The sequence below is a fragment of the Anopheles coustani genome, chromosome X (genome assembly GCF_943734705.1).
Source record: "Anopheles coustani chromosome X, idAnoCousDA_361_x.2, whole genome shotgun sequence".
NCBI classification, from domain to species: Eukaryota; Metazoa; Arthropoda; class Insecta; order Diptera; family Culicidae; genus Anopheles; species Anopheles coustani.
Genome location: NC_071290.1, coordinates 11748713 through 11774237, shown reverse-complemented (window position 1 = coordinate 11774237; position 25525 = coordinate 11748713). Strand labels below are relative to the sequence as shown.

Below are 25525 nucleotides of genomic sequence, written 5' to 3'. Positions count from 1 at the left end.
CACTTTGAAGGATTGGAACCGAACCGAATGGCTCAATCGTTGAATTCCGGACCAAAACCCTTATCTCGGCCTCTGTCTTTATCGTTATCCGGCTCATTTCACGCCACTCGGCTGAGCCACTCCTATCTAAAGGGAAACTTTTCGATGTGTTTGTGTGGGAGGGTGTGTATGCATGAAACAAATCAGAACCCAATCAGACTTTTCCCTCGGCCGAACTCTTTGACGCAGCTTGTAGTTGATTAAATTTTGTATATATGCCCCTGCCGTCGTGCCTTGATTTTATTAGTTTTGCGAGTGTCGTCCCGGTACAACGCCAGCTCGATCAGCAAAGGACGATGGAAGGTCGTCGTCGGTGGCGTGGCGATGGGGGCTATGCTATCTCCCGGCATCGGGCCGAACTTTTTCCCGGGGGCGTCCTTATCCCTTCATCGACGGCGGAGTTGAGTGAGTTATTGGGATTTGATTCGCAAGTTTCGGAAGATGAATTATCGGACAGCACGATCGAGTTTTATGATTCGTTTTTTACTCGCTTCGATTCTCATTTGGAAGACAGAAAGAAGAAATAAGAATGCTTCGAGCTGAAGAGTTATATAAACATTAAATAAGAAATTACATCTGCCGATGGAAGTTTCAAAAGGAAGAGAGGACAATCGGAACCGTTCAAGCATTAAACTGACCTTCAACATCCAATCTGTGCATGATAATGAGAAAATTTTGCTCTTCTAGTGCCCAAGGAAATGTAGAATAAAATTAAAAATGGAAACATATTCTCTTTTTCATTCTTTAATACTAATATTTATTTTCCTATGCTGTATTGTAGCGAAAATTAGCCAGTTTTGAAAATAGTCTAAAACCAAAAGCTCTGTTCTATAAGTTTTTCTGTAAAATAGGCTATATCTTGGCGATTAAACGGCTTTACGCAATTTATTTATTTGTTTTGCTTCATTTATTCTGGTATTATTGATATTTCCATATTGTTGGAGCCAATTTATGTTTTTTTTTATATTTGGTTACTTTTTTCATGTTAGATTCTTACAATTTTATGTTAGGCGGTGATGGCGTTTCTAGAAAAATTAAAAGCATTTTGTGAAAATCTCGATAAGTTAGATAACGTCTGATTTCAATCCATTACGCGATCCTACTGTTCTAATTATTGTTTGTTTGTTTCTTTGATAAAAAAATGTTCATAACTTTTGAGTCGCTTATCTATTTCTTTGGCTTGTCTGGTAAAACTTACAATGCCAATAAATGATGTGGTGGTGTCTTAAAAGTGGTAGATGGTTTGACAGTGTTTAAAGTAAATTAAACTACAGTTTCAAAGCATTGGGTGTAGTTCAAAAAGCAATTAAAGTGAAAACTTCATCCAAAACTAATTCATGAACGCATAGAAGAGGCTTTTCACATTTTATTTCTCGTTCCATTTTTATCCTATTTGTTTGCCAAAAATATTCACCATTCGAAACAGAGCTTGCCCAACTTTTCGTGCTTCCGTATCCGATGCGCGTGTAGAGAAGTGCTTCCGCACGTTTCATGGGATTTGTCCTCGAAACACGTTTCGGACCGAGGTCCGACTCAATCAGCAATTCATTTTTTTTTTGTTTGATTGGTGGACAGCGTCCGTCAACGTCAAAGCGCGCGCTGGTCTCGATAAACGCGAAATTCCGTGTCACCAAATCATCAGCGATACATGCTCAATCACTTTTGAATCACCGCCGGGTATCATATATGCCGCTGTCAGCTCCCCTTCCCCTTTTGGGAGAATGTAAAAATATCTACGTCGCACCGAGTGATTAGTGACCGAACGCCGATGGTAACGTATCGTGCCAAGTCCAAAACGTTGCTTTAGCTGTTGCTACCGGTTGGTCAACATGGTACCTTCGGTGCAGGATTGTCAAACTGATACTGACCGAGCGAAATTCGTCGTATTCTGTACCTTTCATCAAATTGTTTCTTGATATAAAGCATTTGAACAACTATTTAGATTCGGCAAACAACAAACTTTAGTGTTGTAATACTTTTCTTTCGTTTCCTTACTCCATTTAACCTATTTAATTTTCAACTTTTAAGCCTAATAATGTTGCATCGTACATGTTTTTAAACACATTTAAATATAAACACTCTACACGAATTCGCTTTGAACGCGAATTTGGCTATTTTTATATTTACTGAATACCGCTGGTGGCTTCGCACAACATTACTTTGTAATGAAAATTCTTCCATCATTCCTTGCATGCTATTTTTACATGCCTCTGATATAAAATCGTTATACTTACCTGACACGATAACTTCGTTGCCTTACCGGCGTCCACCTGATCGATTTGTAAACCTTTCGTCGCCCTTTTTTCTCTCCTGTCGTTGCAGCTGATGAACTCATCGCAATCGCCGGTGGGACGAAAGCGGCCGCAAATGCCAACGGTGGTGCAGCTCACTTGAAGGCCAACAGTGCCGCCCACGCGAAGCGAACCGTCGTTTCGAGCACCGTCGGCACCACAACAACGTCGACGAGCGGCAATCACGTTGCACGTGCCGGCCAACCGACACCGATAGCGCAGACGAAATCAAGCGACAACTCCGAATCCACACCGACCGTATCGTTCTTCCTGATCGACAGCTACTCCGCCTCGGATAAGGTGAGTAAGACCGGCTGCAATGATGGTGGCCGACGGTAGGTGCCGCATGCACCTGATTCGATTTCCAACAATGTGGTCAGCCCTAACAATGTTTCACGGTGTTTCGTAGATGCGCTGAGCTCGCATTTAAATACCATGGTTCCGTCTCCATGAAGTACACAACATGTAGTGGAACATCAACCGTGCGTTTTCCGGGAAGCGACATTAAAACGCCTCAAACCGTAAAGTAAATTCAACACATAAGTATAGTAGCAAGTTAAAGTAAACTCTTTGGCAATTAGAACTAGCAAAAGTTAATAATGATAAATAAAATACGTGTAGTATGTGTTTTACATTCAACACCATCCGTCCATAGTAAAACTCTTTGCAAAACAATTTAACAAAGAGAAACATTTGAACATGTAAATTGTACACAAATATTTCATTCACTTGTTTTTCAATCGTTTAGTGTAGTGTTGTTTAGCGAAACGTTTTTCACCATGATTTATTCAGATTCATATCTCGTTCTCGTTAGCTTTAAACATGCAACGTTGTTTAACATTTAAATAAGGCAGATTAGTAAATATTAGCCCTTCCATCTCTTTTGCAACCAGAACTAGCAAAAGTTAATAATGATAAATGAAACCACACGTTTCTCTTCTGTAGTATGTGTTTTACGTTCTTACATACTAATTTATTACTACTTTTATCTGTAAAATGTTGTCAAGGTTTCTAAAATGAAACCAAAAAGAAGAAGAAAAAAAACATTAGCTCTTGTCGTGATATTTGTAGTGGTCAACTGGTTGTTTATTCGATCCACACCAGCAATCTCCAGAACACGATTGGTAGGGGTCCTCCAATCAAGGATTAACATTATTTTTATTATCTTGTTTGTTCTGATTTACTATTTCTTTTTGTGTGTATTCGCAAATTGCGTATCATTGGGAATATTGTATTTTGTTTTTTTCCAGAGTGTTTTGTTTGGTTTTTTGTTGATAATTGGATGTAATAATCTAATCGGTTTATCCAATTTATTATTCGTTGTGTAGCCTTTTTAGGGCAAGGTATACGACAGTTCCACTCCAGCTTATGGATACCGCGACTGTTCAATTTGTATGGAACGAATATGGTTTGGGTTTTCGTGTCGTTAATTTTAATTTTCCAACTCCGGAAGTAATCGTAGAACTTTTTTGAAGATTACGTATCACGGTTTTCGTTACTTTGCTGGCTGAGATTAGGGCGGTGTCATCGGCATAAGTCGCAATGACACATCCTCTTGGGATGGGAATATCAGAAGTAAAGATATTCATTCAACACCACCCTGCAATAGTAAAACTCTTTGCAATATTATTTACCCCAAAGAAGCAATTGAACATGTAAAATGTACACAAATTTTCCTTTTACTAGTTTTTTAAGGCATGTTTTTCAATCGCCTAGTGTGATATACTGTAGAGAAACGGGTTTCTCCCGTTATTTCTTTAGAGTCATATTTCGTTCTCATTTCTTCTAAACATAGAAGATTGCTTTAAGTTCAATAAGACAGATTAGTTAGTAGCAATATGTTAGTTTACGTTTACAAAATCTGGGTTTTGTAAACACGAATCATTAAGTATTAAAAATTTTAGTTCAACATTCAAATTCACACGAATATGGTAATGTTTCGATCATTATGTGGAACTATATGACCCATCCTCTGTGAGCTGATGTTTACGAAGTGTCTCGCTCTGGTAGAGTTTGTGTAGGCTTTCTTTAGTAATTTAATAGTTTTTTCCTTCTTTATTAATTTAATTTTGTTTCTTTTTTTCCTTTTGCAGGTTCTTCTAAAGCTCGTACAAAGCTTCCGTCGATCACTACATTCCTGCAAACGCGGCGCGGATCGTCCTGAAGCGAAGCGCAAGGGAAGCTCGTTCTGGTTCCGGCACGTTCCGGGATGTTGCGCTGGTTCGCGGAAGTCTTTATCGCCGACGGCCACTGATGTCGATGTCGAGGCGCACGACCCCGAGCTAGAGCTGACCGAGCAGCTCCGTTGCTCCGACAGTCACGATGAACCTGACCGACCAGGAGGGATCGACTACGCACCCGACGACCAGTACATCCACCTGTGTGGACAACTGCAGCACCTGCTCGAAGCGTCAGTAGTGTCCACGGTCGAAGATTTTACCCCGAACGACGTTAGATACACCGGCCAACTGTTAGGGTCCGGGTGTAGCAGCTACGACCTCTCGAACGACCAAGCGAACCAACTCCGGCGGGCAGCCAGCGATCGTCCCGACCGGTTCCGTCGCGCCGTCCCGGCACCGAATATGGGAGCGAATGTGTCGTCGTCCGCCAGACATCACGCGAAGGGACTCCCCGGTGGTCGCAGGGCGCAATCGATCGGTGAGCATCATTCGCTGTACACGCTACTAATACACTGTATACATTTCAGCATTAAAGCGCAACCCACCCGGTTTGGTTTGTTTACCTTAAGGGAACTTAAAGCAAAACTACAATTGTAGGTTAACCTAGCGCGCTTACAAAAGAGCGCCCGGTCTTTGCCTCCCGCGAAAGTTCGCCCAGAGGCAGCGGCAGAGAACTTTCCCCCGCTGGAACTCGTAGTTTCGTTTCGTTTTCCGGCGAATGATGAATAAATTATACACGCCAATGATCCAGTCAGCTCACAGTTCGGTGTGTGGCAAAGAAGAACCGTTCCTATAGTCGTACTTGGCAAGCACACGGACAAAGCCAACGTGGTGCCCGAGCCCAAGGAGGAAAAATGATCCAATACGGAATGGAATCACAAGAGCACAACGGCGCAGGGACTACAGTATGTCCCATAACAAAATGTGAAAGTTTTCAATGCTTAGTTTTGGGTACTTTTAAACATTATTTTTACCGTGGACATGTCGGTGGGTGATCATCTGTTAGTAAACTCTGAGACGATGTCTTCAAAGCAGCGGATCTCTAGTGATAAAGTTGATAAAAAATGTTCGCGAAGGAGATTGTGACTAGTTCACTGTTCGCCCAAAAGCCCGTAGAACAATTTGCACCGATTGCGAGATGCCACCTAGCTACCATCTAACGTATCCAACGATCGCTCCTTGATGAACCACGTTCTCGGAAGCCAGGAAGTGGCCATCCACGGTCCACTCATACGCCAAAGGATAAGTGGGTCAAAATCCTATCAGATCGATACGGAAATTGGCTAAGGAAGCCGATGATTCAAAATCTATCATGAATCGGTTGCTCAAACGTGACTTGAAATGTTCGTCCAGAGTCAGAGTAAACCGTCATCTTGCACCAGACCGAATCAAACATCTTCGGCTGAAGTTCTCGAAACGTTTGATGTCAACATTAAAATAAAGAAACCATATTCCCTGATGAAAAAATTGTTTATCGTCGATCGCGTGTCTAACGCTCGTACAGAAAAGTTTATATCGCCAAAGACGATTGAGAATGTTCCAGAGAACCTAAAAATCAAGTTTACAACCAAACATTCGGCCGAAGTCATAGATTTTGGAACAGTTGCTCCCAATGCCTTGAAAATGCCTCCAGCATTAATGAAAACTGAATTGAAATTTAAATCCGAGATCAATATGAACATTGTGAAGGACCACGTTCTGCCATGGATGGAAGCCTCGTTTGGAGTACAAAAGCACGTAATTGCGTGGCAGAAGAAAAACATGGATTTTTTGGCAATTACACTTGACCTCCTACCAGACCGAGCATGAATCCTTTGGATTAAACAATATGGGCATATGTTCAGGTTAAGGCCTGAGAACGTCTTGCCCGTTGTTGGGGCCCTGACAGCATCAATTGCCAAGGCATGGATCTCGAAAACTGACTCATACATTGAGAAGATAAGCTCTCGATTATGTCTTAGTCTGGAGAAGGTAATCGAGGAAAATGGTAGACCAATTTAGTAATGTAATCGTTAAAGGCTTAAAAAACGAATCCCTAATTAAAATTATAATTTTGTATGAAAAAATTATGTGAAGCAATACGGCCAGGCCGTTCTTTCTGAAAAATGAATAAATTATGTGAATCTTAGGTATTGATTATCGCATTTTTTTTATAGGACATACTGTATTCCGTGGCTTTATCGGAAGAGGCAAGGGCACGAGCATGATGTTACCTGAAAAAACATGAAATCAACGTCAGATGCCCTAACCGGGAGCAGGGAGCGTAAGAGGACCTTCTTCTTCTTCTTCGAGAGAGAGTGGCATCAAGCGAAGGGAGTGGCAAACGGTTTGGGGAAGGGGCAACGAGAGGCACGGGCACATGTAATTGAATTTACATTCATTTACGATCATTTACGGAAAAGTGGCACCAACCAGCAACATCAGAGGCATTGAAACCACTATCTGTCGACCGCCCCTCCCCTCCTTGGACCTTCCACCATCCGGAATGGAATGGAAAAGTTGAAAAGTCACTTGCTTCTTCCCCTCCTCCTTCCTCCCTTCCCCTTGCGCAGTGTCATATTCCTTCGTCCAGCGCTTTGGTTCAGAAATATGGCTCCAGGAAATTGAAACGCAACAATGGCAAGAGCGAAAATGCGGGATGCGGGCCGGTGGAAATTAGACGCAAGGGAAGGAAAATCCCAATCCTCCCGGGAGGGGCAGGTATTGATTGCAAGCGCTTCTGCCGATGGGGCGTGACTGCGTCCGAATGGTTCCGGAAAAAAAAGGGAATGAACGTTCGTCGTGAGAGAGAAACCTGAAACATCCGGATCGTTAATCAACTTCAAGCTCATTCCTTAAGTTTCTCGTTAAAACCAACTGCCTCCCCCACTCCCCCCCGGGATGAATTTCCTAAGCTACTGGGCGAAATGGCTTCCGGATTTTTGTTTCTGTGGAGTTCTCTGACCCAGCGCCGTGCTTTTAGTACGCACGTAAAGAATCGGCAAAGCAAGGAGCTAAGCAGAGGTTCCCAATCAAGCCGAGACGTGACACGGCTGAGTGGATTGGCAATACCTGCCGAGGTAACAACAGTCAGCCGAGTTGGGCGGGAAACAAAAAAACAAATCACCAACTGAGTTTTAAACGGCGCCGGTAAACTTTATCGAGCCACTTGCGCGATTAAGTGATTGAAATTTCAAACCGGTAGTCAACCCGGTGCCCATTCCATCTGCGACGGAACGGGCTCAGGTCGGGTGTCGAGAATGAAAAGGTTAAACTCATCAGCAATGGTAAATGGCAGATGAAAACACAGCCGGATCTTTGCTGCGAGCTGAAGGGGAACGCATTTGTCACTGTTCTATCTTTGCAACGTTACTACGAACGAGGATTCCACTTTTCATATCTTGGAATCCCTCTGGACGACCTTTCTTTTGAGGAAAAGTTCTCCTTAGTAAGTCGATCAACAAACCAAAGTGAAGTTTAATTTCTTAGCCAGGGTTCACGATCTTGAAAATGTTACTTTTCGTCGGTTTTTATTCTGTTTCGTTTCGATTGTTTGTGGATAGGATGCTTAAACAGAAAGCTTACGACGTGCGTTTTGTTTGTCTTATGAGTATGTTACTAATATACATGCAGCATGCAACATGGAAATGTACATGTAAAATTAACTTGCATCCACTTAGTCATCTGTTCCTCTTTGCTCAGGATCAAAAAATGCAAAAAAACCTAGAATGGAAAATAAAGTCTATTAGAAGATGAACGTGACTCGTTTGTGAGAGTTCATTTAAATGGTGCGCCATCAGAAATGAAATAGTTGTACTAGGTAAAAGTTTTCTAAACAATAACTTTTACTTGAAACACATAACTTGGATAACTGATAATTTGTATCAAGAATTTTATAATGTCGCTCTTTAGAATAAAACTGTTTCTTCGTTAGTTAAAGACTTTAAATTTTAAGGAACCAAAAGTAGACTCGTTCAAAATTTTAAGCTAAATGACTATACACCGATTATTGTGTAGGTCTAATGAAGGGGAATAAAGCTACACAGAATAAACTTCAGGAAACGTTTGAAGAACCCAATCGCTCGATTCAGTGTAGAATGGTATGGAAAACCATCTTTCATTTGATTTGATGGGCGCATCAAAGGTTATGTGTTTTCTTTCTTGCTTCCTTTCTTTCTTTTGTTTGACGGTTACATTTTCATGCGCCCTCCAAACCATTGGCAAATTCTTTCGAGTGTCTTACATCCGACGGATTGAGGTGGAACGTAAGATTCGTCCGATTCTCGCCTCGTCACCTCGAACATAATGGTGGCGAGGGTAGCGCACTCTTCAGATTGAGGCAGAACTGGCCGGCAGGAATGGCTGGCGTGTACTGGTATGAATAATTTAAGGTCGAATATCTGCCCAATAACCGTCCCCCGCCTGGCTCACCGGAATCGGGAGGCCTTCTGCCAGCGAGATGCAGTTTACGACCCGCACTTTCCCGGGGCTTTCCGGAACAGGGCCAGGACCTTAGGAAACTACCCGGGAAAACTGAGCACGTGCTCATCAATTTTACATCCGTCTCAATCGCATCTCTGCCCCGTGGGCAGGCCCGCCGTGCCCGCCGCCCCTTCCACCCTCCCCCGCGACCGACAAAGAGAGCATTAATCTTCACATCGGATGTTCGGTTCGATGGCGGCAGGTCTAGCCGAGCTCGCACAGCTCTCACGTTTCGGCCTTCGCCAGCCGACGACGCTGCCTTTCGTATTCCACCTCGAAAGCTAATAAAATTATATGCCAACACTGGGGAAATAAGCTGCTTCTGATACTGCTATGAATATTAACTGAAATTACAATCCGGTCGACCGGCGCTTGCCGTGCTTGCGCCCGGGAACTCGAGCCAGATTTCATGTTTCCATATTTCCCACACCTGATTGCGGAGGGCACGAGGGAGGGCAAGGGTGGGGGCCACCGGTCGGTACAGTGATAATTACAAAAATACCATATCGCAACCGTTTGCAATGAAATAAACTTTTATTGGAAGCTCTTAAACACTATTTAAGGAAAATGATAAATTTTGATAAATAATGAAGAATGAAAAATCAATTTTAAAACAGCTTCAATCCCCTTTTCCTCGGATGAAACAATTCGCTTATGACTCATCTTATAGTGTCATATGTGGACTGTTTTCTACTCCACACCTTTGTGCATCAAGACAACTGTTTCTTTAATTTTAAATTATGTTTCCTATAAATAAGCAAACCATTGCCGAATGCTATTACTCTAGAGAAGACAACTTTCAGTAACAACATTTCTCTCACAAGTCCATGTGCGATTCGATGGCATGTTCTATTTCTCAGCCACTTTTCTTTAAAAAGAAGTGAATTATGCCTCTATGAACTTTATTCTTCTGAGTTTTCGATAAACTTCTTTGCCAAGTATTACTTTGTCTTGTTTTGTTGAGCTATTGAACATTATAAAGGTTTTCTTGTTCACAGTTGCCGTCCCACCCCTTATAAAATATAATCGGTAGTTTATTGTTTTATCTATAGACATTTATTAATTTACAAAACCTTTGATTTTGATGCATCAGTGGTTATTTCATGTATAATTTTAAATTATTTTTCCTAGAAATAATCGAACCTTTGGCTAATGCTATTACTCTACGGAAGACAACTTACAGAAACACCGTTTCTCTAAATTCTATGGCATATTCTATTACTTAGCCACTTATTCTTCTGAGTTTGCAATAAACTTCTTTACCAAGGATTGATTTGTTCTGTTTTGTTGAACGATTCACATTAGTGATGGGAAAACTCTGAAAATCGAAGAGCAGATCAGATCATTTGCTCCTGTGCAAAGATCGGATCAGATCAGAAGAGCAATATGACCAAAAAAAAAAAAAAAAAAAAAACCTCACCAACCAAAACCGCAAGCTCGCACATACTACTCGTACGTTCTAAATTCATTTCACTTCTACCCGTGTGTTATGTATGTACACTGCGTCCTTTTTTATTGTTTATTCTTATTCAATTCTCAATTCATTTCAGTTCTAACCGCTTCCCTTCCTAACATCCCTTTATATTGTTAATTCATATTCAATTCTAAATTCATTTCAGTCATCATATCATTATCCTTATTTCACCTAGTTCAAATTCTTATCTTTGTTCATAGTTAATCAACTAAACCTACTACATACATATATTTACAAAACCATTAATCTGAGTCTGCATTGTTATTGATAAACAAAATTTCATTCAACTTCTTCGGAGCTAACCTGTTTCGTTTTTCTGTGTTTATCTGTCCTGCTTTAGAAAATATCCGTTCGCAGGGAACAGATGTTGCTGGTATGCATAATCGCGATCTTACTAGATGACACATCTTTGGGAATCTATGTCCCTCTTGTTTCCACCATTTTAACGGATCTTCATCAAAGCCAAGCGGGTTTGATTTCAAATATAAATCTAATTCCATTATTGCTGCCGCCCTAGGGTTCAGTTCAGTTCTTGTTTCCGAAACTTCCCTGATAAAATCGCTGAACAAAGTGCTTGGTGCGGCTGGCTCTACTAACGATTCCGATGATTCCGCAACATTTCTATCTTCCCTGTACAAAGCAGTGAGTTTGTCCACAATTCTTTCACGAATGGTCCTGGCTACTCCTGGATCTTTGAAAGGAATATTTTTTATTCTTGGATCTAACATCATGGCTTCTTTTAATGTCTCATTGGAAGTTGAGAGCCTAAATCTTTCCTCCATTCCTTTATTGAGATCCACCACTAAATTGATCACTTCCTCTTCAAACTTCTCGAGTGTATATGCCTGTGTTTTTTCCATTAGAATTTTTACCAGCAGTCCGATTTTCGAAATAGTCACACTTTTTTCAGCGGACATGACTACTGTTGCCTCGTTAAAATGGGCAAGCACTTTGACCGCTTGCTCCATTACTAACCACTGTCGATTAGTCAAATTGAAAGGCAGGCGTAAAGAATCTATACACACTCCAATTGCCACTCTATTTTTTACGAAACGATCAAGCATATCATGCGTCGAGTTCCATCTGGTACAGACATCCTGTTTTAACTTTAACTGAGGCATGTTTAGATTTGTTTGTATTTCGGTAAGCTTCATGGCAGCTGTTGAACTTTTTTTAAAATGCATGACTATTTCTTTTACTTCCTGTACTATGGGTTTTATATTTTTTTGGATGGCATGTTGCACAACCAAGTTTAACGAATGTGCAAAGCAGGGAAAATGTTTTATGTGCAACTCAGACACTGCTGTAATCATATTAGCAGCATTGTCGGTTGTTAAAGAAAAAACTTTTTGTTGAATTTCGTATTCGTCCATAACATTTTTAAGCCATGTGGCTATATTTTTTCCGGTATGCTGCTCCTTAAATTCTGCACATTGAAGCATGACGGAAACTAATTCAAAATTTGTATTTATATAATGTGCCGTAACGGCATAAAAACTAATGTTATTAATATTTGTCCACCCATCCGCTGTAAGTGAGATCACTTTGGCTTCTGCGATGTTATGGAATACAGTGCGGTAAGTTTCGTGATAAAGAGTAGGCAAGAGTGAATTTGACAAAGTTTTTCTGGATGGTAATTGATAATAAGGATTAAGTTTTGATATGAGCTTTTTAAAATATTTGCCGTCTACTATGGAAAATGGGAAATACTCTTTACACACGCACATCAAAATTGTCTTATCTATTTCCTGTTTATCTGCTGTTGTTAAAGGTGATCTGACCGGGAAATACTGGTGAATTCTATCTTGCAAAACTGATGAGATGGGCTGATTAGAGGTGGTTGGCTGATCAGTCTCTTCGCTATCGGATAAACATATCTGTTCTGTTGGATTCAACCTTATCGCACTTACTTGGGTGTTAAGAAATGTATGAGTTTTTAAATGCCGTTTCATGTTCGATGTCGATTTGTTTTGTGAATACGCCAGTTTCGAAGCACAATACTTGCAATGTGCTTGGTTACCAATCAATTTGAAATGGTTCCAAATTTCAAGTTTCCTTGGAGGAGCCATCGCCTAGAATTTGAAGAGACATAAAAAATAATAAGATCTAACATATTATGTTTACGAAAACAAAAATAGCGTAGTAGCAAGCTTGTCGTTTCAAAACTCACCGGAAAGGATATACGCGAAACTAATACTGGACTGTGCGAACTGTGTGAACTGTGTGAACTGTGCGAACTCGTCGGCTAGCAGATTCACTGAAAGCACAAATGCGTTATCCATCCATAATTATAATTATAATCGTCTAAAGGTAATAAGTTTTTTACAATACTCACCGAATAAAAATGGACAAAATTGAGGTTAGAAACTGCAGTTGAATATGTCGCAAAAGGCAGAACTATGGGAAGCACAACTAGGTGTTTCGTTTACTTTGAAACATTTACCAAGAATCACCTGCCTCTATAACGGCTACTATAACGGAGACGCACTCAGCTTTACGCAAACGCATGCGTTTATACCAAAATAGCGTAGTAGCAAGCTTGTCGTTTCAAAACTCACCGGAAAGGATATACGCGAAACTAATACTGGACTGTGCGAACTGTGTGAACTGTGTGAACTGTGCGAACTCGTCGGCTAGCAGATTCACTGAAAGCACAAATGCGTTATCCATCCATAATTATAATTATAATCGTCTAAAGGTAATAAGTTTTTTACAATACTCACCGAATAAAAATGGACAAAATTGAGGTTAGAAACTGCAGTTGAATATGTCGCAAAAGGCAGAACTATGGGAAGCACAACTAGGTGTTTCGTTCACTTTGAAACATTTACCAAGAATCACGCTGCTATAACGGAGACGCACTCAGCTTTACGCAAACGCATGCGTTTGCCTTTTTCCCATGGGAGAGACAGGGGCTGTCACCGATGACGCAAGACCTTGCGTTTTCTGTACTAAAAATCAATCGATGATTCTTGCCGCAGACTCTTGCGTTTTTATATGACAATAGTAAATATTGTTTCAAGTAGATTTTAATGAGATTTTATACTCAGATAAGCGGTATAATAAAAAATTAAAGTATTTTATGGGGCAGAAAACTGTGCTCGTTTGACATTTCAAAAACGCAAATGCCAGACCTTGCGTAAAGCTGAGACCAGAGGTTCAGAAGATTTAACATCTCTATTTGAATTGTCGGTTAATACAATTTATCACCTGAGAATGCCCTTACATTGAGTTGGTTAACCAAGGTTAATTAGTGTATCTCAATATGTTGGAATAAAATGTAGCACTAATTAAGTATTTTGTGAATGACGTAAAACATGTTTGGCTCGATAATATTTAATGAGGTGAGCTATACAAATAATTTTTCAGTGATATGAAATGCTAGAATACTTACCACCAATGTTACAAACCATATTTCAATTATCAAAATACTATAGAATCGAACCTGGCTAACCGCGAATAAAATTAACCTGATGAAATAGATTCACAATTTTTATTTCAGTCAGATTACTCTGCGAGAAAAAAAAACTGGAGAAACACAGCTTTGTTTGAACAACCTTTACCCCCGCCGGCGTTAATATGAGTAAATTACCCTTATTACCCTTATTAAGCAAGCCGTAGACGTTACATATTAATCTGCACAGATGTTTGACGTCTACGGCTTTTCCTTAGCTCTTTCCAACATCCCTCGAGATATTCGGGATATCTGGAGGGATGTTTGACAGACGATGGGTACGAGAGAACAAAGGAAATCTGTAGACGTCAAAGATCTGCACAGATTGATATGTGACGTCTACGGGCTGCTTTAGACAAGGAATGTATCTGTCATATTTTTCCAGAAGTTATCTGCCAAACGCTCTTGACAGATACATTCCTTCCTCAAAATCGGAATCAGGCATGACCGGTTCCGATTTTCTTTCGACTGGCATTTATATGTCAAAGAGGCGGTTTGTTTACTTTTTGCTTTGTTGTTTGCAACGGATTTTGTTCGTCACTCTAGGATGAACAATACGCTAAATTCAAACATGAAAATGATCAAATAACTGCAAAACCCATTTTGTGGAACTTTGCGTTATTACACGAGCGGTCATCATTTATATGTCAAACGCCATGCCAGAGCCTACTTTGACAGTAAAAGGATGGAAAAATATGATAGATACATTCCTTGTCTAATAAGGGTAATATACCCTTTTATATTGGATGAGGAATATTTCTGCCACTCGATTTTAGATAATAGTGTCAAATCGCCATTGGCAGAAATATTGCTCCGATTTTCTTTCGACTGAAATTTTTATGACAAAGTGGTGATTACTTTTTGCTCTGTTGTTTGCAACAAACTTTGTTCATTACTCTTGCTCGAACAATACGCAAAATTCAAACATGCAAATCATCAAATAACTGCAAAACCCATTTTGTGGAACTTTGCGTCAGATACCGCTACGGGTAATGGCGTCACTAGGATCATAATGGAGCAGATCAGATCACATCGCCATAGGTCTGCCGGCAAAGAGCGTATTGGATCAGATCAGAACACATCGCCATAGCGCTACGGGTAATGGCGTCACTAGGATCATAATGGAGCAGATCAGATCACATCGCCATAGGTCTGCCGGCAAAGAGCGTATTGGATCAGATCAGAACACATCGCCATAGCGCTACGGGTAATGGCGTCACTAGGATCATAATGGAGCAGATCAGATCACATCGCCATAGGTCTGCCGGCAAAGAGCGTATTGGATCAGATCAGAACACATCGCCATAGCGCTACGGGTAATGGCGTCACTAGGATCATAATGGAGCAGATCAGATCACATTGCCATAGGTCTGCCGGCAAAGAGCGTATTGGATCAGATCAGAGCACATCGCCATAGCGCTACGGGTAATGGCGTCACTAGGATCATAATGGAGCAGATCGGATCGCATCGCCGTAGGTCTACAGGCAAAGAGCATATTGGATCAGATCAGAACACATCGCCATACCGCTACGGGTAATGGCGTCACTAGGAGCATAATGGAGCATTTGCTCTCATATTTTAGGATCAGATCAGATCATATAAACAAGAGAGCAGATCGGATCATAAGAAGCTATTCCTTCTTCTCATCACTAATTGACATTATACAGATCTTCTTATTCACAGTTACCGTGTCAACTGCTATCGAGTATAATCGGTAGTTTATTGATTTTTACCATGACATTTATTTATGTGCAGAACCTTTAATTTTGATGCATCAGTGGTTATTTCATGTATAATTTTAAATTATTTTTCCTAGAAATAAGCGAACCATTGGCAAGTGCTATTTATTACTCTATTGAAGACAACTCACAGTAACACGATTTTTCTCGATTCTATGGCATATACTATTACTCAGCCACATTTCTTTAAAAGGAATTATATTTATACATCTATGAACTTTAATCTTCTGAGTTTTCGATAAACTTCTTTGCAATGAAGCATTGATTTGTACTGTTTTGAACTATTGAACATTATACAGATTTTTCTGCACCACCTTCTATCGAGTATAATCGGTAGTTTATGGTTTTTACCTAGTCATTTATTTATGTGCAGAACCTTTAATTTTGATATATCATAAGTTATTCTTTCTGTCATATTCGATTCGAACATTTTAAGATACAACAATAAATAGCCAATGTTCCCTTTTTTTATCGAATTATAAATGATTGTCATATCGTGAACATACTGTTCGTGAAGGTGTTTATAGTGTTATACTTTTACGTTTAGTGACTAATATTATTGAGATTGGAACGAAGTGAGATTGAACCTCCACTGCATTGTCAGTCACTGTAAATCGAGCGAGTGTGTGTGTGTAGACGCGAGCAGAGATAAAGAAAGCTACCGATGCAAGGATGCTCGTGGTTTGGTTTTGGCATCATATTTCCGACGGCGGCTAGTCGTAATGTGATTCCAGCTCCACCAGAGCACGTGACGAGCGGCAGCCCGAGCTAAATGCCCGTAAAACTCGCCCGACCGCGTTACACATTCGGCGTTGCTCATCCCGTGCGTCATCTCTCGTTTTCTCACAGATAACCTGAAGTCGGACACGACGCAGTACTTCCACCAGTACCACCACAACAATAACAACAACCACCACCATCACGGCGACCCGTTCCATCCGCAAACGTTCCTGCCGGAGCCGGAGCACGTCGCCGACGATGGTGGCGGGGAGAAGCCGCCGCCCCCGGACCTGGCCTGCATCGACACGAGCCGGGCGCTCCCGAGGCGGGACCACTGGAGCCAGCAGCAGCAGCAGCAACAACCGACGGATCAGCACGCCATCTACGTCAGCCAGAAGGATCGCAACAAGTTCTGCGGCAGCCTGCCGAACCATCTCGACCTCGACGGCGATTCCGCGCTCGACCGGGACTGCCAGGCCATCGTGCGGCAGAACGGTAAGCCTCACGATTACTTCCTATCGCTAAACTTACTGAACAAAGTGTCATGCAAATCAAATAGTGGCTCTATTCTATAATGGACCAATTGCAAAGGGGAAGTTTTCAAACTGATTAGAATTTGCGGCTAATCCTTTCCAACCTTCGCTAAGGTTTACAAAACCAAACGAGAGCACACTGTTTTTCATGTGTATACTTTCAACAGCCCATTTGCTGACTTTATTAACATTGGTACATTGTAGCACAGAAAAAGGCCAACCGTGTTTGCTGTCAGTACAATATTTTTCTACGTAAATTTAATTAACATTGCGCATACCGATACGCAATCACACCGTATCGATTTTCTGTCCCGTTTTGAATTTCAATTGCCCTCGCCCGCATAGTGGGACAAGTGGGTGGATAAAACTGGCATGTGAAAAATAATGCCAATCTTTTCAGCTGGGTTTGTCGACCGTCGGCTTAAAACAAGGCTGAAGTGTTTATTTAGATCAATTGTTTTTTTTTCATGGCTGCATGGCAAAAATCTTCAAGCGGTCCATCTTCGTCTTAAAATTCGTATAACACGTTGACTGCCATGTTACCCAAAAGTGGGTGACAGCAACAATGAGTTCTACAAAATTTTTGAACTATAAATAATTGAAAATGCAACATAAACACTGTAGTAATATTAAAAACAAGTTCTTTGGAAAGATAACTCTCTGGTTGGCTTTCGAAAACCGTCGGTTTAACAAATGTTATAAATAAATTTTATTAAAAAATATTGTACTAAAAAAGTCGGTTCTATTTATTTTTCTGTTTGTGAGATAAAAAAAAATGTTAACTTGGACACAATATAAACTCATGTTTTCAAATTGAACCAATGGGGATTTTCATGCTAAACAGGGAGCGGAGAAAACATATTCGGTTTCGTTATCTATTGGGTTCTGTTCGGTTTGTGATGAATTTCAATGTTTACTTAGACAGAATTGGCTTTGTTTCAAAATGCAAACAATGTGAATGTTCATGCTGAACAAGGTGAGGGAAAAAATGTTTTCCTATTTTGAAAATGAATTTAATCATCAATCATGAGTTTTTTTTCCCGCATGGGACAGAATAGAAATAGTCTTTTATACTGTATTCTATGTTAATATTTAACCTATTTTTTATTTGTTTTTGGATCAGTTTCGTTAGAAATGTCGACAGAAAAATTCTTTGATACTTTGTTTCTCCACATAGTATCCAACTGTGCAAGTATCCCAAAGCGTGCAACAGCTGATACTCATCCACTCTCATTCATTGCTTCTGGTGTTTATCTTACCGCTGTTTTTTACTGTCTCGCAAATCATGGTACCACTCCAGCGTGCGTGGCCCTTTTTTCGCACAGCGAAATGTTTCGGTGATAATCGCACGATTGCACAGGGAAAATTGCAAAAGTTTATCGTAGCCATTGCAGTAATGCGTTGTCAAGAAAAACGGAAAAAGCGACCCGAACCGGCCCTTGTAGCGGCAGCAAATGACAGCAAACTGGAAGGAATTAAAGTTACTACCACTTACAATCCCGCCCACTACCGCCAGCATCCGGCACATAAGACACAGTGAACGATGGAGCATCGCGGGCTCTTGTAAACATTGAAGCAGGTTCCGTTGGAGGAGGTTTTCGTTTGTTTTACACCTTGTGCCCGAGTACCATCAGTTTGTTTCGTTGCAGATTAACCAGATGGGGTAGCATGTCGGACTTAGAGTATGGAAAACATGGAGAAGACAAAATGACTACAGCTTCGTAATCTTCGCCTTCTTATTCTTGATCAACGAGTGGAGCTTCTTATAGCATTTTCGATTGAAAATCGCTTTCGGAGTGCCATTTGTGGCGCAGTTTTATGTTTAACTAACATCATATTTAATATCAGATAGATATTTAACAATTGGTTGAGCTTCAATCACGGTTTCATCCTCAGCTTCAAAACTCATATAATATTGCACTACTATACAAGTGGACTAGAGTAGTTTTAAAAATGTATCCTTTGAAAAGCTTAGTCTATTTGTTATTTGTTTATAAACAAGGGTTAGTATTTGTTGTTTAAAAATAAAACTAATGGTATTACAAAATGTACTAAAAACCATTGGCAGTCAAATTGTTAAACTAAATTATGGCTAATACCTGATTTTAACAAAAATAACTCTTATTTCGAGATGGTATTTATAAAGTGACATTGTATTTATAAAGGTGTATTCATTAAAGGTTTATAGGTTTTTATCAATGGGAAATTGAATGAAATATCAATCGGTGTACATGAAATTTAAAAAAAATGTTGTTGGATAAAAGAATGTTGTTAGGGAAATGCCTTCTCGGGGGAAAGGGCACCAGGCGCCTCCATTGTGGAGAACTGCATTTTTTCTGTATTGAATATAAAACAAATGCCGTAGCTAGGCGTGTATAACAGCCCTTCTGATAAATTATTCAAAGTTCATAACAAAATCGCTTTTTATTTCTAATGTTAGTCATTTTTAACAATTTTATTTACAATTCATAATGAAAATCAGAATCTGATGTATTGTTCCTGTTACCATAGTAACTGACTTTGGTCATTTATGAACTGGAAGGGGATCGTTACACACGCTAAAATACGTTACTTGCCTTTAAAATATTAGCAAATAAGTCCCTTATCTTTCATTTGGTTATCGATGATAACATGTTATACAATTTTCAGTACAAATCTTAGAGCAGTTTGAAGAAGAAACATATGTTAATTTGTTTTTACTAAAATACAACGGCAAATGGTCCGTCTGGTAAAACAAAACTAAACAAACAGGCATCGATGGAAAGCTACATTAACTAATAACTAACGATCATTGATAACAGACTAGAAATGATTCAGAACAGACTGACTTGTTATGCTATAAAGAAACTAAAATGACGTAAGAGACGTTGAAAAAAAAGGAAAAGTTGATGCACCATGCATTTTAGAAAAAAAATAATTTTCATACACCGAGGACCTCTACACGACACCATTACTTATTGAATCATGAGCGGCATAATACAATATATAGGAGCCGAGAATCAATTACGACAATAATGAGAAGTTTTAATGAGGTTTACTACGCTATTGATTTTCATGTGAGCACGGATGTTGTTAGAGAAGGTTAAAGACATGTACCAAATTAAGAAATTCCTGTATTAGAATGAAGCATTTGTTTGCTACATGCCTTCTGGGGCCTTTATGGCAGACAAGAAGAAATAAAATGATAAAAATAGTAAGAATAATATATAATGTACAAATTTTAGTCCTAAACCAAAACCAGTTCTAGGAAACTCATAAAAATCACCGTAACGAAGATTATCAGCAGAAAACCAATGAAGAGGGCTGTGTAGGAAAAAAAACATTTAACCTACGTATCTCTACATTTTGTCTGCTTTGATTGCCTCTTGTTGATTTGAGGTTACGACGTAGTTCGTGATGCAGCCAGACTGTTGTGCGCAAGCTGGTGATATTTGATTCATTTCATTTCTCACTGCACATGACCATTTCGAAGAGGGACTGGGTTAAACAGGAGACTGCTTCAACCATCACTCTAGAGCACGCGCTATCGCCGCCTTTTGACTGAAAAGGCGACCGTTCTGTCAAGCTGCTCAAACCCAACAAAGGTTACACCAAGAGTCCGTCCGCACTGTGTGCGCCTTCCCAATTTTGCTTTTGGTTTTCGTTTCATCTCCGGCACACTCCTCCTCCTCCTCCCCCCCGGGTGGGCTAATGAAGTGTCAACCAGCACAAGCGGCTCGGAGTCACTTCTCCCACACTACCGAGCGCTTCAGGAGGAAAGTGGTACACTTCATTATGGAAACATTCCCCCCGCCTGGCTTGCTATCAGCAGTCGAAAACTTTTGACGCATGCCGGCTCGACCTGCCAGGCACAGGCGCAAGGAAGTTGCCGAGTGCTAAACAGCGAGTGCCCTTAATTTGTGTACAAAATGTCTCTCTGCCCGCTTCCGGCGGGACATGGTTTAAACTGGAGCAGAAGGGGAAAGGGCAAAACCTGGGGACAGCAAGAATTTAAAAAAAAAATGAGGAAAGGCTACGGCCGCTTCTAAACCCGCACCCACTCCCTGAGTCTCCACTTCCGGCCGAGCCTCTTTTCATGTGTTCTTAATTTAATAAACTGCTAGAAATAATCACTGCAATAATAACGTCAAACGCAAGATAGCAGCCCGATGGGTACCGAGGGCTGGCAGATAAGCGACCGTTCGCTCAACCTCCGGTGAGTCCTGGAAGGACTTGCGAGGTTGTGCGGAGTTGCGAATAATGGAGCCCGGCTAGAGACACATCCCTGGAGGCCAACCGGGCCGTGATTCCCGTCGACTCGAGGCTTTGCCTTTTCATTCTCGTTTCTGGCCGCTTGCTTTAAGCATAGCTTGTTTTTTGTTTTAGTGATGGCGGCTTGCTGTTTGCGCTTTTTTGGAGGTTAGGCTCAACTGCCAAGCAGTGCTGCCGGGGCGGCCTGTCCGGAAGCGCTCACTTATGCCGTGGTCTGCTGATAGCTAGCCCGGAACATACCGGAAGGTGCCGGCAGGGAGATGAGGAGGTCGATCTAACCCCGCCGGCTGTATCCTGTAGACACCGTCGTACAGTTTGCTCGCTCGGTTCCATGACTTGACGCACGGAAAGGAGCGCGAGGTGGGCTCGAGTACTGGGAAAACCCCTCCACCGGTGGCAAAAGTCAAAGCCCTGCTTCTAATGAACCTAACCGGCCTGCCGAGGGCGGACGACTACGAACAACTGTGCCTATATCCGTCCTCGGTTGAGGTTGAGGCTCGAGACTTGCTGGAGTCGAGCCGAGACGGCTTCAGGCTCGATAGGACCTACCAATTACAACGACGCGGCCACCCTCCCCCCAGTTGATAGACACTTTTTTTTTTTGCTCGCACACAAACAAACCCAACACACATTGGTGAGCAAATATTTGTATGCCACAACCTGTGCGCTTTATTATCCATGCTAGCCCTCGGCAAGCGATGGAGACGAAGTTGTGCCTAGCACAAACTGTACAACGCCCCCTTTGCTAAGCGGTTTGCATCATAATCGAGGGAAAACGAGCTTTGGTGCGCAGCGGGGGGTAAGTTTGCAGAAGCTACAAAGATACTAGACCCAGGGGCCGTATTGGGGCTTCAAAAAGCAGCATCAAAAACAGCCACACCAGGCCGTTTCCTAGACAGTGCGAAGTTTGGAAAATGGTTATGCAATTATACTTTATTTCGTTTTGATGTTCGGTCAAAACTCTATTTTAAAAATATGGTGTTATACATATAAGCGAATAATGAAACGAACTAAATTGCAAGATAATCAAATCATTTAACATTTGCAAACATGCATTAAATGGTGCGCACAAGAATAGATAGCAAGTGTAACTTACTACTTGTTGCATTTGGAAAAGGAATATAAGGACACATCAGAACATCAAGCTACGAAATCACAATGTACAATCAACTTATTTACACATTCTAGAATAAACACGTTTAAACTATCTAGTTGTCCTTTGACATAAATTACAGCATCAACCACTATTCACCCATTTCACCAGAGAAAAGTAGAAATTAAAGCGAAATAAATTAAGTCTCTCACTTGCTCTTCGCACTTCATTGCCATCATTTCGAGTAATTAAAAGTTTAGCAGCTGAGCATAGTTTAAAATGGATGAAGAAACAGTTTGTTTCGCTTGAATTCCATGCAGAAAAGGAAAAGTTTAAAATTTGCTTAACTTACGGTTATTTTTCATTTGTAGCAGAAGACGGAACAAGACATTTTATCGTTAGGTTGTTTTCGGACTTGAAAAAAGGGTTGAGTAAAAATGTAAAATAACCTTTCTTTATGGTTTTGAAATAATACAACATGAAAATGAAATGCCTTTTCGGAAGCTTATGTTTTTAATTGGGTTATAAAAAATACTTAGTACAGTTGGTCCCCGCAGTACGCGATACTCGATATACGCGAATTCGCAATACGCGATTTTTTACAACTGACAGCTCATAGCGTTGCTTGAGTTCTGACTAGTCAATTTTACTTTGTTTTGGTAGAATGAAGTTTTTAATATGCACTTTTTAACAGAGACATAATTATGCAATGTAAGAAATGGAACCCGAGGGTCCGCGACAGCCGAGCGGTAGCGCCGGTTAGAAAATCGGCCCATGAGCGCCGGGGCTCACCACCTCGACGGCGTGGGTTCGAATCCCAACCGAGACCGGACCCTCCCCTGTACGAGAGGACTGACTATCCACGTACAACAGGGAAACAAGTCTCGTAAGCCCTTAACGGGCAGGCATGACCAAGAGGTCGTTAGGCCAAAAAGAAGAAGTAGAAGAAATGGAACACTTATTAGTGATTTCGATAAAAGATATGTTAAATAAGCGGTTCCCCCTCAGTGTCAACTCTTCAATATGAGGTATAAACGAAATGGCAGAGGAAATCCGCAATACGCGAAAATTCGATATACGCGATTGCGTCCGGTCCCAAACATTCGCGTTCTGCGGGGACCAACTGTATATGTTTTAGATACAATTTTGTCGTAAAATGATTGTACTAAGAAAAATGATAAATAGCTTTAGCAGTCAAATTGTTAACAGTACAACATTTTTTTCAAAATTTGGTTATAACATTTATAAAACCGACGGTTTTAGGAAACCGATCAAAAACTAGGCTCCCGAAAACGTACATTTTTGTAGTTACTCTATCCTACATCGATATAAGCCCACTATTTTAACACGTTGACTGCCAAACATTTTAACCACACTTTTTTAGTACAATCTTTCTGGATTTTATTTGCTTAAACATTTATTGAACCGATGGTTTTAGTAGGCTAAGATCAGACTTAGCTTCCCGAAGAATAAGTTTAAATATTACTAAAGGTTGTATGTTGCATTTTCATTTATTTATGGGGTAAATACTTTTTAGAACTAATGACAGCTGGGTACAAAAAATGATAGCCATGGCAGTCAATGCGTCAGAACAGGCAATTCAGAACTGGCTAAGAAACTTAACTGTTCTAAAAACGATTGGCAATCAACGTGTTAACACGTTGATGATATTTGGTTTTAAAACAAAAGGCCAAGACTAGTTTGCTATCGAATACCAAATTGACTAAGGTTTCCTAAGTTTTAACAACTACTACATCCATCCACTATGTTTGTGCAATACTTAATGAGTTTCATGGCAAGTGCCGAATTGCGTATCACCCACTATGTGAGTCATTGGCAGTCATCGTGTTAAGCTGTCTTTGACTCTGCACTTGCCTAGGATACTAAGGCCGCCATTGTGAGCGTCAGAATCAATTCCAGAGACCTCTAAGTCTAACTTCCTCAATGTCTATTCAGCCCGTTTAGAGATGTCTCCAATAGGCGAAATAATAGATTTAGCTAAAGACCCTTCGGAAGACGCCACTTGATGCAAAAGCTGACCATCTTGGAAGGACATTACGAAAGTCATGTAAACCGATACGAACGATAGGAGAGATTGAGACATTCCTCGCCACACCTCCAGCTCGATGAGTTTTCCAAACTCTAGAACGTGCCGGATCAGCACGGTGACGATCAAATTGAATGCTTCAAGGTTGCGCGACGCAAATTACTTTCTCTGGCAACTGATTCCCCGAGGAACGAGCGTCCCGGCGGAGTCGGGTCAACAGGAATATGGTTGAGGGAACTCCCGGGCATGCACGGAATAACTGGAATACCTAGGGGGAATTAGCAGAAAACGATGAACCAATTAAGGGCGGACATGTGTGCCCAGTTCAAAGTCTTCGAACCTTCGGGCAAAGGAAATGCTTAAGCGAAAACACTAACACACACACGCATCAGGAAAACGCTAGCGACGTGAAAGTGACGTCGGCAAAGACAAACGTGTTACACACTTCATTAGAGCCTAGAGCTCCTGTTTCACGGTCCAGCAGACATAACCACAACCATAACGAGGATAAGGACGAGCCTTGCGTGTGTGGAAGGAGGTGGATGATGCTATTATTGATCGATGCTTCTTTTCCTTCGGAAAGTTTTCTATAAGAGGCTTGAGATAGTCATCAAACAGGAAGTGCTTTGATTTGTGCGCTTTGATGCTTTCCTCTGGGTTTTTTTCCAAGCTTCCGACGAGTTACGGTCATTACAGGGATTGGTTAATTACGACGCGACGTAGCGCGACCCCGTACGTTAATTCTTTTCTCCAGAAAATACACGTCTAGTACCATTCCGCTGTAATCCGGGCTTTCCGGCTACTGACTGAAAGCCTTGCCGGGAGCATCGCCGCTCGGAATCGATTTCTGCCCTTTGCACACTTCATCCCTTTTCGGTCCCTCGTGCATTAAACGTGCGTAACACATCAAACGAACCCTCCCCAAGAAGGACCACTGAGACTTGGGACTATATTTCGGTTTTACTGTCTGACCTTTTTTCCGCAAAACCCCAACCCACCCCCGCGTCCCGGCCGGATCTGTTTTCACTAATCTTCACCGCTGTTAATATTGCTGTTTAGCACCGGCTTCCGGCTCGGCCGGACCCCATGCCACAAGCCCTGCGGTTTTGCTTTTATTCGCCTTTTTTTCCCGGTCGGTCCCGAAATATACTTCTTTCGACTAAAATATGAAGTCTCAATGTCCATTTAACCCTTGTTAAACGATGGTTTCGGTCGGTGGGAAGAAATCACCGGCAGTGTCCA

General features: G+C 41.1%; 1 protein-coding gene across 1 annotated transcript in view; it reads left to right on the top strand.

The window, feature by feature from the left end:
* The window catches only part of LOC131269208 (uncharacterized), an 82277-nt gene that overhangs the window by 29708 nt on the left and 27044 nt on the right, over positions 1 to 25525 (top strand). Inside the window, exons 2-4 of the mRNA XM_058271545.1 lie at positions 2362 to 2630; positions 4424 to 4988; positions 16489 to 16854. Coding sequence (XP_058127528.1) covers positions 2362 to 2630; positions 4424 to 4988; positions 16489 to 16854 — 1200 coding nt within the window. The remainder of the gene's footprint in view (positions 1 to 2361; positions 2631 to 4423; positions 4989 to 16488; positions 16855 to 25525) is intronic.